This window comes from Crocuta crocuta, unplaced genomic scaffold (genome assembly GCF_008692635.1).
Source record: "Crocuta crocuta isolate KB4526 unplaced genomic scaffold, BGI_CrCroc_1.0 scaffold37, whole genome shotgun sequence".
Classification (NCBI taxonomy): Eukaryota; Metazoa; Chordata; class Mammalia; order Carnivora; family Hyaenidae; genus Crocuta; species Crocuta crocuta.
Genome location: NW_027532040.1, coordinates 524,082 through 540,282, shown reverse-complemented (window position 1 = coordinate 540,282; position 16,201 = coordinate 524,082). Strand labels below are relative to the sequence as shown.

Genomic DNA, 16,201 nt, shown 5'->3' with positions numbered 1-16,201 from the left:
AGTCAAAGAATGGCAATGGAAAATAGCTCTAGAACACAGAATAATATTTGATAATTCAATTTCTATTTCCCATATATTCTTAATTTTTAAAAGAATTTAAAGACATGTTATTTTAGTTCTTTGGGATGTCTCGCGGTGAATATTTTCTAAATTGATCAAGACTTTCATTGGTATGATTGATAATGTTACAAATATTGAACTGGAATTACATTATGGTACTCCTCTGCCTTAGTATTCTAAACGAATGAGATGAAGTGTTAGGCATTTAGGATTGGTGAGTGGATTAAACTAGTGATGAGGTAGTTAGACCCAGGAATCTCTAACACTGTCTTATGAATGGTGAGACTTAAATCCAGAGTGTTTTATTGTGTAAGGGCATGTGACTCATAAGTTGTGGAACTGGTGCTGGCTGGACCCAGGGCTTCCAGTTCCTTTTCTAGGCCTGTTTGTAATATGCCCTGCTGATGTGAAGAAGACTAGATGTCCGAATGGAAGTTTCATGGGCTGTTAATTCAGAAATTCAGATTTTCTTCTTGGCCTGCCTTTTAGTTTTTGATTACTTACGCAGTTATTTGCTTACTTGTTGGTTTCTTGAATTTCTTTTGTTATAGTTATGATTCACCCATGTCTGTGTAATAAAGATTCTCTGTTTGAAATTTAGAGGAGATTTTTATAAAGTAATGAGAGAATACTAGTTGTGAATGATTTTAGTAATAAGGTGATAAAGGCAGGAGAGCCATTTGTTGCTATGAGAGTTCATACCAGTTGGTTGCATGCTAAAGCAGAAGGTAGTTTCTAGAGTCCAGTTTTAAAATGAAACGACTCTTTTAATTTATTGGCAACACAGTCTTCAGTGCAGAAATTAACACATCTAGTCTTAAATGTATTGAAACCAGTATTTTTTTTCTAGCCCACCTTGCCCTTTTTTTCTTAAACTGTTTACTTTATATGTATTTAGTACCATGAATCTCTACATTTGTTTCTATTTTAGATAATAAATTTGGGCAAAAGCCATCTTGTTATCTCATGCTTAGTACATCATAGTCTTATGTTTGTACATATGAACATATTTGAAGATAATACAATTTGGATTCTTTTGGGAGGCTTTTAGGCCTGTGCAGGGGTTTAGCTGGATTTATGAATTATTTACACTTGTATCAGTTTTGTGACAAAAAGCTTGCTATAACTTCAATAATTTCAACTTTTTTGGAAAAAAAAATATATATCTCTGTGTATCTCACCCAAGCCCATTAAATTTCAGCAAATCATCAAGAGGTAACATAGGAAAGAACCTCTTTTTCCTCAAAAAAATGGGCAAATAATGTAGATAGACAGTGGCTGGGTAGAAAATAGAAGGTAGTAGTAGTTTAAGATTCAATTTTCTGGTTTGTTAAACTGTGACAAGTATAATAAAAATTAATTGGTGGGCTATAACACAAATATTTGTATAGTCATAATTTTTCTTTGGGAAGAAATGTAACTAGCATTCTCTTCCATTTATCTACCCCAAAGAATGTTGGTATATAATTAGATTAAATTTATTTGCATAATATAAATATAAATTTATGTAAAGTTGAGTTTATGAAAGTGAAAAAAATTGACTTGTAAAAGAGTACCTTTATTCAGGTGAATGATTGCTGAGTTGCAGCCCAGAACTTTTTTTGTGATTTGTTTTTTCTTTTCTTTGCCCTCTGCTTTTAGCTTTTTCCTGACCATGGGCATCAGTTAAGTTTTTATTAAATGTGTGTGCTATAAGAGATATGTTATGATGGGATAAAAATAAGCCAAGGGAAAAAACAATCAAGGCTGGTTCATTGTCAAGGTGGTAATTAATTATAAAAGTGAACATGAAATGCGTACATAAAAAATTACTCCAAATTATAGCATAAGTATGCAATAATATTTTATATTAATCTCTTCAAGCCATGTGTAAATCTGGATTGTCATTCTAATTCTTCTATGAATAGGTTACTTATGGCCTATGTGGTGTAGTTAGAAAAGTGTCACTTCCTCCTATGTTTCTTCCATTTCATCCCCAACTCCACCTTGTAAAGGTAACTAACTTCAGTGTTTTTAAAAACACATTTTACATATATAAAAAACTTATATATATAATTTAAAAAGTTTCCCTTTCTCATATATGTATGTCATGAAGGGGAAGTTTAAAAGCAATTTTAATTCCTGTATAGTTACAGTGTTATATTAGTTTCAGGTGTACAATAGAGTGATTCAGTAATTCAGTACAGTACTTAATGCTCATCGAATCCTGATGTATCTTAATCCCCTTCATGTATTTCACCCATCGTCTCACCTACCTCCCTCTTTCAGGGAGCTAGAGAATATAATGCTGAGTGAACTGAGTCAGTCAGACAAAAAATTTATGTGCAATTTAAGAAACAAAACAAATGAACAAAGGGGAAAAAAGACAAACCAAATAACAGACTCTTAGCTGTAGCAAACAGATGGCTGCCACGAGAAATTTTTAAATTAAAATTTAAATATATGTGTGTCAGCTCATCATTTTTCATAGTTGCATAGTGCTCCTTTGTGTGTATGTATAGTAGTTTATTCAGCCAATCTCCTATTTGGACATTTAGATGGATTCCAACAATTTTGTGATTACAAATAATCCTTCACAGTAAATGATCTTGTGTGTAAGTATTTTCACATTGTTTAAGGTGTATCTTCAGGATAAATTTCTAGAAGTGGGATTGCTGGGTCAAAGGAAACATTCACATGTAGTTTTCTTTTCTTTTTTTTTTTCTTCACATGTAGTTTTCTTAAACAATGCCAAATTCTCCTCCATAGGGTTATGTCATTTTTCATTCCCACTAGCAATGTATGGAGGTGGGTGCTTTTTCACAGCCTTGCCAACAGAGTATATAGAGTATCAAAGACAAACAAAGCCAAATACTAATTGAAGTTGTATGGACATATTTTAAAATTTTTTTTTTTTAATGTTTTTTATTTATTTCTAGGAGAGAGAGAGAGAGACAGCGTGAACAGGGGAGGGTCAGAGAGAGGGAGTCACAGACTGAAACAGGCTCCAGGCTCTGAGCCGGCAGTCAGCACAGAGCCCGACGCGGGGCTCGAACCCACGAACCGCGAGATCATGACCTAAGCGAAAGTCGGACGCTCAACCGACTAAGCCACCCAGGCGCCCCTGTATGGACATATTTTAATCAGTAATATCTTATTGCAAAAGGGAAAAGAATCCAGTGTGAACCAAGCTCACCTTCCATTTTGTACAGAGGTGACTGGGCATTTTAGAGGGAAAGGGGACGAGTTGGAGCTCAGAGTCAGGAAATGAAAAATTACAAAAAACAGGAAGTAAGGGTTAATCCCTGTGAAGCCCATCTGGGTTCGCTGACTGGCACCTATTGAAATTAGGCTCCACTGTCTCCCTCAGAGGCTGGGAGACAGGAGGCCTTTCTTCAGGTTGTTAGCTGAAAGAAACAGTAAATTATTTTGGCCAACTTGAGTTTTCTCAGGCAGGCACTTTAATGGGGACTGGGGTCATCCTAGTATAAAGCCTTGAGCTGTTAAAAACAATGTTAGTATTTTGTTCAAGTCTTTACAGGCCAAGAATGAGGCCTAGTCAAGAAGAGGGCCAGAGAATCTTATCTAGAGTTTAGTCAAGGAGAGACCCTTTTTTAATGGTCAGCTTTAAAATTTTCACCAATCTGATGAGTGAGAATTTATATCTTATTGTAGTTTCAATGTACATATGTCATATTATGAGTGAAATGGGACATATTTTTATATGTTTAATGGCATTTTTGTATTTCTTTTTGTGAAGTTTGCCTTTAACTTCTTCCCATTCTTCTATAGGATGTTTGGTCTTTTTCTCCAAGAACTTTTTGGAATTTTTTATTTGTTTGTTTTTAAGTTTATTCATTTATTTTTAGAGAGAGCAAGAGAGTGAGTGGGAAAGGGACAGAGAGAAAGGAAGAGAGAGAATCTCAAGTAGGCTCTACTGATAATATAAAGCCCAAGGTTGAGCTTGCTCCCATGAACTGTGAGACCATGACCTGAGCCAAAAATTAAGAGTTGGATGCTTACCTCACTGAGTCCTACAGGCGCCCCAGGGAGTTCTTTATAAATGCATGATATTAATTCTTTGTTGTGATATATGTTGTGAATATTTTTCAAGTTTGTCATTTGTCTTTTGACTTTGCTTATAGTGTTTTGTTTTTTCCATGTAAATCCTTTCTTAAAATTTTTATGTAGTAAAATGTACCAAATTTTATATTTTATTACTTCTGAATTTTGAGTCATAATTAGAAAGCTTTTCCCTATATCAAGCTGAGGGAAGAATTAACTCAAGTTTTCTTCTAGTGCTAGTATAGTTTTATTTTTTACATTTAGGTCTTTTACCCTTTTGAAGTTTATTCTTATGTATGGTGCGAGGAGTGGGTCTAACTTTGTCTTTTTCCAACTAACTATCCAGTTATCCCAACCTTATTTATTAAAAAAACAACAACAACAACAACCTATCTTTACCTAAATGATATCAGATGCCATATTTATCACTCTATTTTCATATGAGGCTGGATCTATTTCTGGCCTTTTTAAATTTCTTAAATAGTTTATTGTCAAGTTGATTCCCATATATACCCAGTGCTCATCCCAACAAGTGCCCTCCCCCATGCCCATCACCCCCCTTCCCCTTTCCCCCACCCCCATCAGCCTTCAGTTCTCAGCATTCAAGAGTCTCTCATGGTTTGCCTCCCTCCCTCTCCCCAACTATTTTCTCCCTTCTCCTCCCCCATGGTCCTCCATTAAGTTCCTCCTAATGCACCTGTATGTGCAAACGTATGGTATCTGTCCTTTGGCTTTTTTTTTTATTTCTATCTCAGTAAATTCACACATTAGGGAGAATTGGTATCTTGATGATGTTGAGACATCCTAACCAAGAATAAGGGATATCTTTCTATTTGTTCAAATCTATTTTATGTCTTTCAGTGTTCTTCATGAAATTTTGGATCATCATATGTTAAGTTCCAAAAAAGTTTTTCTTTTTTGTTATTATAAATGGAAGTTTCTCATTCAGCATATCTTCCAAATGGTTATTATTTGTATATATATTAATGCTATTGTTTTTACATTAATTTTATAACCTGATACCTTGCTGAGTTATTTTATTGTTTGAGTTAGTTTTATTACTGATCCTCTAAGAATTATATTCTAGGTATATTATTATATCATAATATAATAATGCAGATAGAAATAGTGTGGTTTCTTCGTTTCCTGTTTATTTGCTTCTTATTCTTTTCTGTAGTGTAATTGTATTGGCTAATGCCTCCAGGACATTGTTAAATAGTGGTGGAGATTGTGGGCATCTTTGTCTTGTTCCTAACCACAGTGGGTATGCCTTAGTTTTCTTGTCTTAAGGAAATATCCATCCATTTTTATGTTTTTTTATGAGTTATTATTAGGGACGGCAGTTGAATTTTGTCAGAAGGTTTATTCCAGCATCTTTTAGGATAATCATTTGTTTTTTTCTTGTTATACTGTTAATATGATGGATTATATTAATAGATTTTTGTAAGATTGAACCATCCTGCCATTCTTGGCTTAAACCCAACTCAGGCTCTGACTCCAGAGCTTAACAGTTCCTTTGTTTTACTACTTCCTAGTTGAATTTCAGAGATTTGACATGCTTGCACAAAAGTGAATGGGGTCATACAAATTGGTATTTTTATTAATTGCTTGATGAATGTTTTAATAAACAAGGAGCTTAGAGGAAGGAGAGATCACTATCGAGAGAAAGAACTTCTTGAAAGAGACAGGCCCACTACCAACTTGTGCTATCCTAAGCATCAGTCACACCATAGCTATACTTGCTATGTAGCTTATGTCTACCAGCTATTTACTTTGGAGACCTTAATTAACCAGTCTTAGTAGCCTTTCAGTGTTTTTGCAGCATGATTGGTTCTGGTGCATTAATTACCAAAGGAAGAAATGTTACAAAATCTCAAATGATGAAGCAAATGCTCCATTTTGACAGAAAGCCTGCAAAGTAGAATGGAGGCGTTACTCTACCTGCAGGAAAAAAAGGGCAGAAGGACAAATTGGTAGTTTATACAAAGGGGGAAAAATCCACACATTTTCATCAATGAGATTTGAGACCACATATTGTATCAAGACATTATTTTTAAATATTATTAATAGGTATGGAATATCTATAACATCATGTGATTTCTAGAATTTAGAGGTTGTCAGAGGTACTTGGTTTGCACAGATGACCTGATTGATTGATTTCCTTTTTGCAAGTTGTGATCATTTTCAAGTTGACTTTTCTTATTTTCTTCAGCATGTTACACCAGACAGCTATATTCCATGCCTTGCAGACCTGTGCAAAGCACTGTGGGAAGTTATGCTCAGCTATTACAGGACTATGGAATGGCATGAAAAGCATGACAGTGAGGATACTACTTCTGCTTCTGGTAGGCAATAATTTTATTTTATAATTTTTTAAAAGTTTATTTATTTTGAGAGAGAGAGAGAAGGCCTAAGCAGGGGAGGGCAGAGAGAGAGAGAGAGAGAGAGAAGAGGTGGTGGAGAGAGAGAATCCCAAGCAGGCTCTGCATTGTCAGCACAGAGCCTGACGTAGGACTCAAACTCACAAACTGTGAGATCATGACCTGAGCTGATATCAAGAGTCAGATGCTTAACTGAGACACCCAGGCACCCTGGAAATAATTTTATTTTAAAAACCACTACAACTGTGCCATATTTCTGGAGTAAGGAAAAGCAAAAGGGGTAAAAAATGAAAGAAAAAGGAAAAGCCATGCTTTTAGAATTTCAGGAACTTTAGTAGCCGTAGGTAAACGTTCACGAAAGAAAGTCATTCATTTTCTTTAAAAGCTCCATTACCTTTGGGGGATTATCTGGGCCAAAGGACTTCTTAAGTGACAGATATTACCAGTTTTCAGGAAAATGCCATGATGGCTTTGGGACTAAATTATTAACAAAGGGTCTTTGAAAAAATGAATTGCAAACTAGTTAAGGCATTGGTCTGTCCAAATTTACTATAAAATCAGTGCTAATGCTTACTATTAAATCTATTTGCTAATTGTCAATTTGTACTAATAAAGCTAGATTCTAAGCATTAATAATTATATTTTTCTTCCTGTGAAAACACAGCAGGATTTAAAATTTTATAAAAGCAAGGTTTTAAAATATTTATCTTTGAATAGAAAACACAACTCTAAATGACTATGGTATAGTCAGCTACATAAAGAACAAATCTTTGAGAAATTATATTAACCAGAAATTATATTTAAATTACTTCATTTGTATAACTATGTATCTTAAGTGATTATCCTTGAAGAATAGCTTAGATTAAGTATTCAAGATACTTTTTAAAAGTACAAAATGCTTTCATCAGCATTTTGTTTAATAGAGCCAAAATAAATTATACAACACAAGTTTTTGTTTTGCATACAATTTAATGTAGCTAATCAATCAAATTATTTTAGTAGCTTCTAATTTCTGAAATACTTGGTTTCTGTGGTTGGGTGGGTAGAAGCTCACTCAAATCTTATTGTAGGATTCTGGTAGTATAGAAGACATAAATTTAATATTTGTCTTGACTCATAAGAAGCTTATCAATTTAGATAGGATATACATATAGATAGCAAAAATAATAGAGGTGCTTGCTGNCCAGGCTTTGAGCTGGCTGTCAGCACAGAGCCCGACATGGGGCTCGAACCCATGAACTCTGAGATCATGACCTGAGCCAAAATTGGAGGGTTAACCAACTGAGCCACCCAGGTGCCCCAAGCATCCAATTCTTGATAGCCACTCAAGTCATGATCTCATGATCATGAGATCGAGCCCCACAGATCGGGCTGTGTGCTGAGCATGGAGCCTGCTTGGGATTCTCTCCCTCCCTCTCTTTCTTTCTCTCTGCCCTCCCCTGCTCATTCATTCTCTCTCTCTGTCTCTTTCTCTGTCTCTCTCTCTCTCTCAAAATAAATAAACTTGAAAAAAATAACAGAGGAAAATTCTACAGAAGGATTTTCATTCTTTTAGAAATATTACTGGGTGGATGGTAAAGGAAGGAAAAGTGGAAAAAGCAGAAAACTGAGCTAGGTTTCTAGACCACACTGTTTTTACCCAACTCCTATACTCTCATCTCTGTACTACCTCTGTGAGTATGGGCTTTGTGATCAGAGATACCTGGCTTCCAATTTTGATGGCCATTTTCAAAAGATGAGAATGTGAAGAAGTTTATCTTCTCTGTGCCTCAGCTTTCTTCTTAAAATGATAGATTAAAAAACCGAACAAACAAAAACCCCCAATGCGTAGTTACACATCTACCTCTAGGTTTGGTGTAAAGTTTAGAGAAAATATAAAGTGCTTTTACGGGTGGTTGTTTATATCAAATGAAATGGGTCAAGAGATCTTATTATTATTAATGAAATGTCCATATGTCTTTTTTTTTTTTAACCTCAGATTACTTAGAGAATTGCTGGGCTTAACTAGGATTCCAGATCTTCACAAGTGTATCCTGTTTTGGCAATCTTTCTTTTTTTTCTAGTTGCAGAAACTGTTAAGACATTACAGCACTTCTTTTCCCTTTTCTAGTACATTACTTAAGGACAAACCAAAGAGAAAGTTTGGAACAAAATTAATATGCACTTTAGATATAAAATAAGAGTTTAGGGACAGTATATATACATCATAGTGAAGTTTGCTTTTTTGCTTCAGGCTCATAGTTTGCATTTATTGTTGTATATATGTATGTATTTTTATTGCGGTGCAGAATCTAACTTAAAACATAGCAATTGAACCTTTTATATTTAGTCCTCTTTGCTACAATCCCTTGACCTGATTCTGTGTATTTTACAAATATTCAGGACTATGACTAGCCTAACAGTCAGCTGACAAGATACAGAACTCCAAAAAGTCATTTGTTCACTTGAAATTAGTCCTTTCTTATTCACATTAAGGAACAAAATTATAGGAGTCCGTAATTCGAAATTTTTTCTTCACAGAACTTGATAAAGCTGAAAAGGTCTTGAGGCCATCTGCTATAGGTCTGTTGTGATAGACTTGGTGTCCTAGCACTTCACCATCGTAACATAAAGCTCTCCAGGTGTAGCCCAGGTGCACTGCGCTGGGCTGCTGGACTCCTAGTAGCCGCACCATACAGATAGTAAGTAGCTTCAGCTGTAGGAGTTGTCAGAGGTACATGAGGAGTGGACCTGGGGTGTGGTCTATGCAAGGGCCTTTTGCTGGTTACCAGTGGACACCCAGTTAGCCTAAGATCAAATAGCATCCTCATTTGTTCCACATAGTTTAGTCATAGAAAGGCATAAACTTTTTCATATAAATGTATATAATTGTATTTTCAGTTGCTTTTGGGGGGAAATTTGTTTTGAAGCAGATCATTGCTCTTACCTGTTGAACTGAACATTGCTAGATTATTTGGAATGGATAAGACTATCCTGGATTATGAAAAATAAAACATATGCATCATTACCTTACTGCATGTGCAGTTCTGCAATCTGTACTCTTGTTAGCATGCATATTAACTATATTGAAGTTATTGGTTCCAGTAATGCCCTGACAGTCATTGAGAACCTCGTCTATGCAATCACCCTCCCCAAGTTAGAATTCCAGCTCCAATCACATAGGTACTGAGCGGTCGTAAGTGTAGAATACTTAACATTTCATCGTCTGACTTTGTGTGTCTTATCAAATGGGTTTAATTCTAATACCTATTTTTGACATTGTTTTGATTATACAGATATTTATATATTTTACATAGGCTTACAATATATGACAGTTAAAATGATTTTTTTTTTTTGGAAAACAAAAATGGGAATCAAACTGAAAATTTGTATCCTTTTTTATTTTCAGAAGGGAGTAATATGAGTACTGAAGAAACTAATTTTGACCGTGGCTACATAAAAAAGAAATTGGAACATGGACTTACACGAATATGGCAGGTTTGAGTTTTTTTTAATTATTTTTTTACAAAAGCAACTGAAACTTTCATGTCAAAGTTTTAGAAATTCAGTGTTCGACTTTTCTGTATTTATTTGTATTCCTTATAGATTTGGTTATGTTAGCTTTTTTGGGGGGGACTAAATGTGTCATTCAACTTCTGTAATTTAGTTCACAGTTGTATTTGTCTATCAATCTTTTAATTTGAACATCTCTATTAGAAATATACATGTATTTGTTGCTTACATCTTTGCTTTTAGATTCCTAGAAAATTTCTTGCCTTAAGAAATTGATTTCTTATTGAGATACTCTATTTTTATTTCATTTATGTATGTTTTCTTTCTTTTTCTGTTAATTTTAGGAAAAGGATAACTAAATAGGTCATAGTTAGATTGACATCTAGTATAGAATGAAAAAAATTTTTCTAAGTCAGTGATTTTGTCCCTTGAGGGCATCTTACATGTTTATTGGTTGAATGTATCTTCTTAAAGTTTTCTTTTGCAGTTTAGTAGCATAGTTGTTGTTATCAAATAATTAAATTTGTTAATTTCTTTAAATTTATTACTTCCTAGATAAAAGTGTAATTTCTCTGAAAATAACGCTTTTTGTACTGCTCTTGTGGATCATATGGTAATTCTATTCTTAGTTTTTTGAGGAACTTCAGTACTATTTTCCATAGTGGTTACTCCAATTTACATTCCAATCAGCAGTACTCAAGAGTTCCTTTTTCTTTTCCCCCCAATCCTCAGCAGGACTTGTTTCTTGTCTTTTTTTTTATTTTAGCCATTCTGACTGGTATAAGGTGATATCTCATCATGGTACTTATTTGCATTTCCCTGATTTGAGCATCTTTTCATGTGTCTGTTGGCCATCTGTATGTCTTCTTTGGAAAAATGTCTACTCAGATCCTTTGCCCAATTTTAATTGGATTATTTGGGGGTTTTTTGCTGTTGAGCTGTATAATTTCTTTATATATTTTGGGTATTAACCCCTTCTCAGATGTATCATTTGCATATATCTCCTCCCATTCAATAGGTTGCCTTTCCATTTTGTTGATGGTTTCTTTTGCCATGAAAAAGCTTTTTATTGTGGTGTGGTCCCAATACTTTATTTTTGCTTTTGTTCTCTTGCCTGAGGAAACAAATCTGTCAAGATGTTGCTAAGGCTAATGTCCAAGAGATTACTGCTTATGTTTTCTTTTAGGAGTTTTATGATATCAGGTGTCACATTTAGGTCTTTAATCCATTTTGAATTTGTTTTTGTGTATGGTGCAAAAAAGTGGTCCATACCAAAGGTATGGACATTTTAACGATATTAGTTCTTCCAGTCCATGAGCATGGAATATCTTTCCATTTGTTTGTGTTGTCTTCAATTTCTTTCATCATTGCTTCACAGTTTTCAGTGTAAACGTCTTTCACTTTTTTTGGTTGTTTTATTCCTTTTGGCACAATAGTAAGTGGAATTATTTTCTTAATTTCTTTCTGCTACTTTGTTATTAGTTTATAGAAATGCTACCGATTTCTAGGTATTAATTTTGTATCTTGCAATTTTATTGAATTCATCTTCTAGTAGTATTTTGGTCAAGTCTTTAAGGTTTTTTATGTATAATGCCTGTCATCTGCCAGTGACAGTTTAAGTTCTTCCTTACAAATATGGGCGCCTCATTTCTTTTTCTTGTCTAATTGCTGTGGCTAAGATATCCAGTACTGTGTTGAATAACAGTTGAAAGAGTGGGTATCTTTTTCTTATTCCTAATCTTAGAGGAAAAGCTCTCAGTTTTTTACCATGGAGTATGATTTTAGATGTGGGTTTTTCCATATATGGACTTTATTCTATATTAAACTATTTTTTTTTTTAAAGTTTATCTTGAGGGGCGCCTGGGTGGCTTAGTCGGTTGAGCGTCCGACTTTCGCTTAGGTCATGATCTCGCGGTTTGTGGGTTCGAGCCCCGCGTCGGGCTCTGTGCTGACTGCCAGCTCAGATCCTGGAGCCTGTTTCAGNTAAAAAAAAAAAATTAAAAAAAAAAAAAGAAAAAAAAAAGTTTATCTTGAGAGACAGAGTATGCACACATGAGTTGGTGAGGGGCAGAGAATGAGGGAGAAAAAGAATCCCAAGCAGGTTCCACTGGAGCATTATGGAGTCTGATGCATGACTTGATCCCACATACCCTGAGATCATGTCCTGAGCCAAAATCAAGAGTTGGATGCTTAACCAACTGAGCCACTCAAGCACCCCTAAACTGCTTTTCTTTTTGACATGCTTGTTTTTATTTTTGAGAGAGAGGGTGTGAGCCAGGCAGGGGCACAGAGAGAGGGAGACACAGGTTGAGAAGCAGGCTCCAGGCTCTGAGCTGTCAGTACAGAGCCCGACATGGGGCTCAAACTCACAAACCACGATATCATGACCTGAGCCAAAGTCAGACGCTTAACTGACTGAGCCACCCAGGTGCCCCCTTAAACTGCTTTTTAATTTACTATTAATTATGGGTTTGGGCTGACTTTTTTCTGAATATTATGTTTAGTGTAAAGGGAAATCTCATACTCAATGAATATAAATCTAGGGTCAGATATCAGGTGTTTCTGTTCATTCAGTTGATTCTGATTTAATCTTCTGGTATAATCTCCTAATAACACTGATGGTACTTAGTTGAAATTGTAGAATCCTTGGTAGAATTTCTGGTAATTCAGTGTACTTTGAAATATTAACCTGGCACTTTATATAGCTAGTTCCCATTCAGTCTGACAATTTGATATCATTCCTGATATAGGAGAATCTGTTAAATATGATGTTTAGTAAAGCTATTCGAATTTAAGCATTTGACTGGTTTAATGAAAGTGATCATTCTTTTGAGTATAGATTGTTGTGTTGCATGTTTCAGGCTTTAGAGTATCTTCATCTCTACCATTCCCAAGTCTTGTTTGCCCCTCCACCCCAGTTCTCAACTAGTTCTTTTTTTTTTTTTTTAACATTATTTTAAAATGTTTTATTTATTTCTAGGAGAGAGAGAGAGACAGCATGAGCAGGGGAGGGTCAGAGAGAGAGGGAGTCACAGACTCTGAAACAGGCTCCACGCTCTGAGCTGGCAGTCAGCACAGAGCCCGACGCGGGGCTCGAACCCACGAACCGCGAGATCATGACCTGGGCGAAAGTCGGACGCTTAACCGACTAAGCCACCTGGGCGCCCCAGTTCTCAACTAGTTCTAAAACAGTATTTTACATGCTTTAGTAATGCAATGAGTGTTTGTTAGTTGAAAGTACAAGGCTCAATTCAATTGAAAAAAGCAAAAGCTCTGAAAAACAAATATTTTTTAATAGTTCATTAGGCAAACCTGACCTGATTTGAATTCATTCAGCAGCAGAACCAGACCAGTATTGTCATTAAACTTTTTGCTTTTTGTAGTATTTATCTCATTAAAGTGAACATTTATATGTTACAGGAATATTAATGCATTTTATTTTGGGATACTGCCTTACACCCCACTGGGGGTGTTATATGATATATGCTATATATGTGTCATAATACATTTCTAACATCTGAAACCCTGAATTCCCAAAGCATAAGTGAACGTGTTACAATTTATGTTCATGTGTCATAAATTTATTATAATGATAATTAAAAAGGATTGAAAATCCTAAGAAGATATTTAACCTTTATGACATAAAAATTAAACTCAAAATCAGAATGACTGATTTTTTATATGAAAAATTTTGGAATATTCTCCATGCATTTTGACTCCACTGGAAAGTCTGTAATAAAAAATTTGTATCAATTGTACCGTTTGGCAGACACTGTCAATTTGAGAAGACGGTGGTGAACCCATGCATGATACTTGACCTTATGGACTTATAAATCTAACTGTATGAAAGTCTTGATCTTCCAGGATTTTTATTTTATCTTTAAATATTTGATATGTAAGAAATTAATCATATTCATATGCTTATTATTTCTTTTTACTGTAGAGAATTAGTGTTGCAATAGTTCTACTTCTTGTGAATTTGAGATTTTCTCTATATCCCATGAGCCACCCACGTAAAAACTTCTTGCTTGGGCATTTGGAAAAATAACCATGTAGTTTTTCTTTGTGGTGGGAGTTAAGTTCTATGTTAAAGCAAGCTTATTATTAATTGTAGTATTCTAAAATGTATCTTTATTATTATTATTATTATTGTTTCCTTGGCCTGTGTAATTCTGAGGGAGGAGTTTAATCTTCCAGAAGGATTGTAATTTTTGTCAGGTTTTTGTTTTATCTCTAACATTAGCTTTTGCTTTTTATACTTGGATGCTATGTTGATTGATGCTGCAATGCTAATAACCACTTTACCTACCTGTGTACATAGTTCCCTTCATTAATTAAAAAAATATACAGTTCTTTTGTCCTGAGGCATTTTGCTGTGAATTCTAGTTTGTTTTATTATTACCATTGCTGTGTTTATCTTGTTCATATTTTCCTTTGTCCCTTTATTTTAAATGCTTTTGGATCATGTTTTAGTTGTGTTTTCTATAAATGTAAAAAATGTTTTTTTTTTGAGAGACTTTATCTTTTAATTGGCCAGTTGAATCTGTTTATATTTTATTAGTGTTTTAATTCATACCTCTTTAATTGTTAGAGAAACTGAGCATTTAAAGAATCCATGACTTACTGATTTGTGAATTATTTGCTTGTGTTTTTTGTTCTTAAGTTCTAAATGATTTATATGAAAATGAGTAATCTTTTATATATCATATGTCTATTTTCACTTATTTTCAATATGCAAATATTCTACATTTTTATGAGGTCAAACTTTTGACCTTTATCCTTTGTGACTTATGCTACATTTATTCTTAAACTATTTTTTCTTATGTAAAGCTCAGGTCAACATTCATCTGGTGATTATAGATACTATATAAACTTTACATTAATTGCTGTATCCCAAAAGCTAGAACACTGCCTAGAACACTTAATTAGTACTCAGAAAATATTTTTGCTTTATTGGATTAATTTTTAATCTTTTGAAAACCTACAAAAGCACTTATTTAATCCATTTATATACCTTTTGATATGTGATGTAAAGAGAGGAAAGAGTTGTTTTTCTCTCCAAATCTAGTTGGTTTTCCCTTCACTACTTTCTGGATGATCTTTTTTCTTGTTTCTTTATTTGTGATGCCTCTTTGTAGCGAAGTCCAGTGAAAAGAGGAGACTTTGAAGGCAGAGAGACCTGGGTTCAAGTCTTAGCTTTGTCATTCATGGGGCATGTGAATTGAGACAATTACTTGACCTATTTTCAGCTTTTTGTCTCTTAGGAGGATAAGTAATGCCTGCTCACAAGGGCTATTTTAGGATTAATGATAATATATAAAGCTTTTTGCATAATGCTGACAAAAAGTAAATAATTGGCAAACAATAGTTTTTTATTGCAATGCATTAAGCTCATGTATATATTTTGTTAGCTCTATTTCTGAGTTGTCATATTTTATTGATTCTTTGGATACTGGTAGTATTCTTTTTTTTTAAATAGTTTTTAATACATTTAATATAGGTAGTTCCAGTTCTCCAACGTCACATATCTTTTAACTTATCTCTTCAAAGCTTTATTTTTAAAAAAAGAAGTTATTGCCTGTTTCCTATTTCTGGTGCATTTTAGAATGATTGTTCAAAGGGAAATTTTTTTGTGATTTGATTAGAATTTCAATGAACTGCTACATTAATTTGGAAAAGTTGACTCACGCTATTTAGTCACTCATTCAGTCCCCTGACTCATTTTATTGAAATTTCTTTTGTATCCTCTTAGAGTTGTTAGTTATTTCTTGTGGTTCTGATATTGCCTTTTAAAACTTTTCCTAAGTATATTATACTTTTAATATTTATTTTAAATGGAATCCCTTCATTTTAAGGTGCTACAGCAGAAATACATGAAAACTTAATTTTTATGTATTGTACATAATCACTTCACAGTTCTTATTCTAATTATTTTTGAATTGATTATTTTGGGGTTTCTAGCCTACCAGCCACACATAAATGATGATTTTTATCTTCATATCCAACACTTGGATATATTTCTTATTTTGCATACGTGTATGTATTAATAGTGATGATTGTGGCCATTACTATTTTTATATCTGATGCTTGTGGAATTGTCTCTGTGATACCACTGTAAGGATATTGGTTATTGGCCTAAATATATATTCTTAAGTATATAGTCCTATCTCATTTTTGTGTGTAACTATAGAATAAATGGTTTTGGAAACTTATTTTCTATATTT

At 34.1% G+C, this 16,201-nt stretch overlaps 1 protein-coding gene across 2 annotated transcripts in view; it reads left to right on the top strand.

Moving 5' to 3' along the window:
- Positions 1-16,201, top strand: part of VPS50 (VPS50 subunit of EARP/GARPII complex) — a 129,762-nt gene that overhangs the window by 54,558 nt on the left and 59,003 nt on the right. For both annotated transcript variants that reach the window (XM_077776242.1, XM_077776241.1), the window contains exons 13-14: positions 6,317-6,449; positions 9,874-9,962. In XM_077776242.1, the coding sequence (XP_077632368.1) occupies positions 6,317-6,449; positions 9,874-9,962 (222 nt within the window). The remainder of the gene's footprint in view (positions 1-6,316; positions 6,450-9,873; positions 9,963-16,201) is intronic.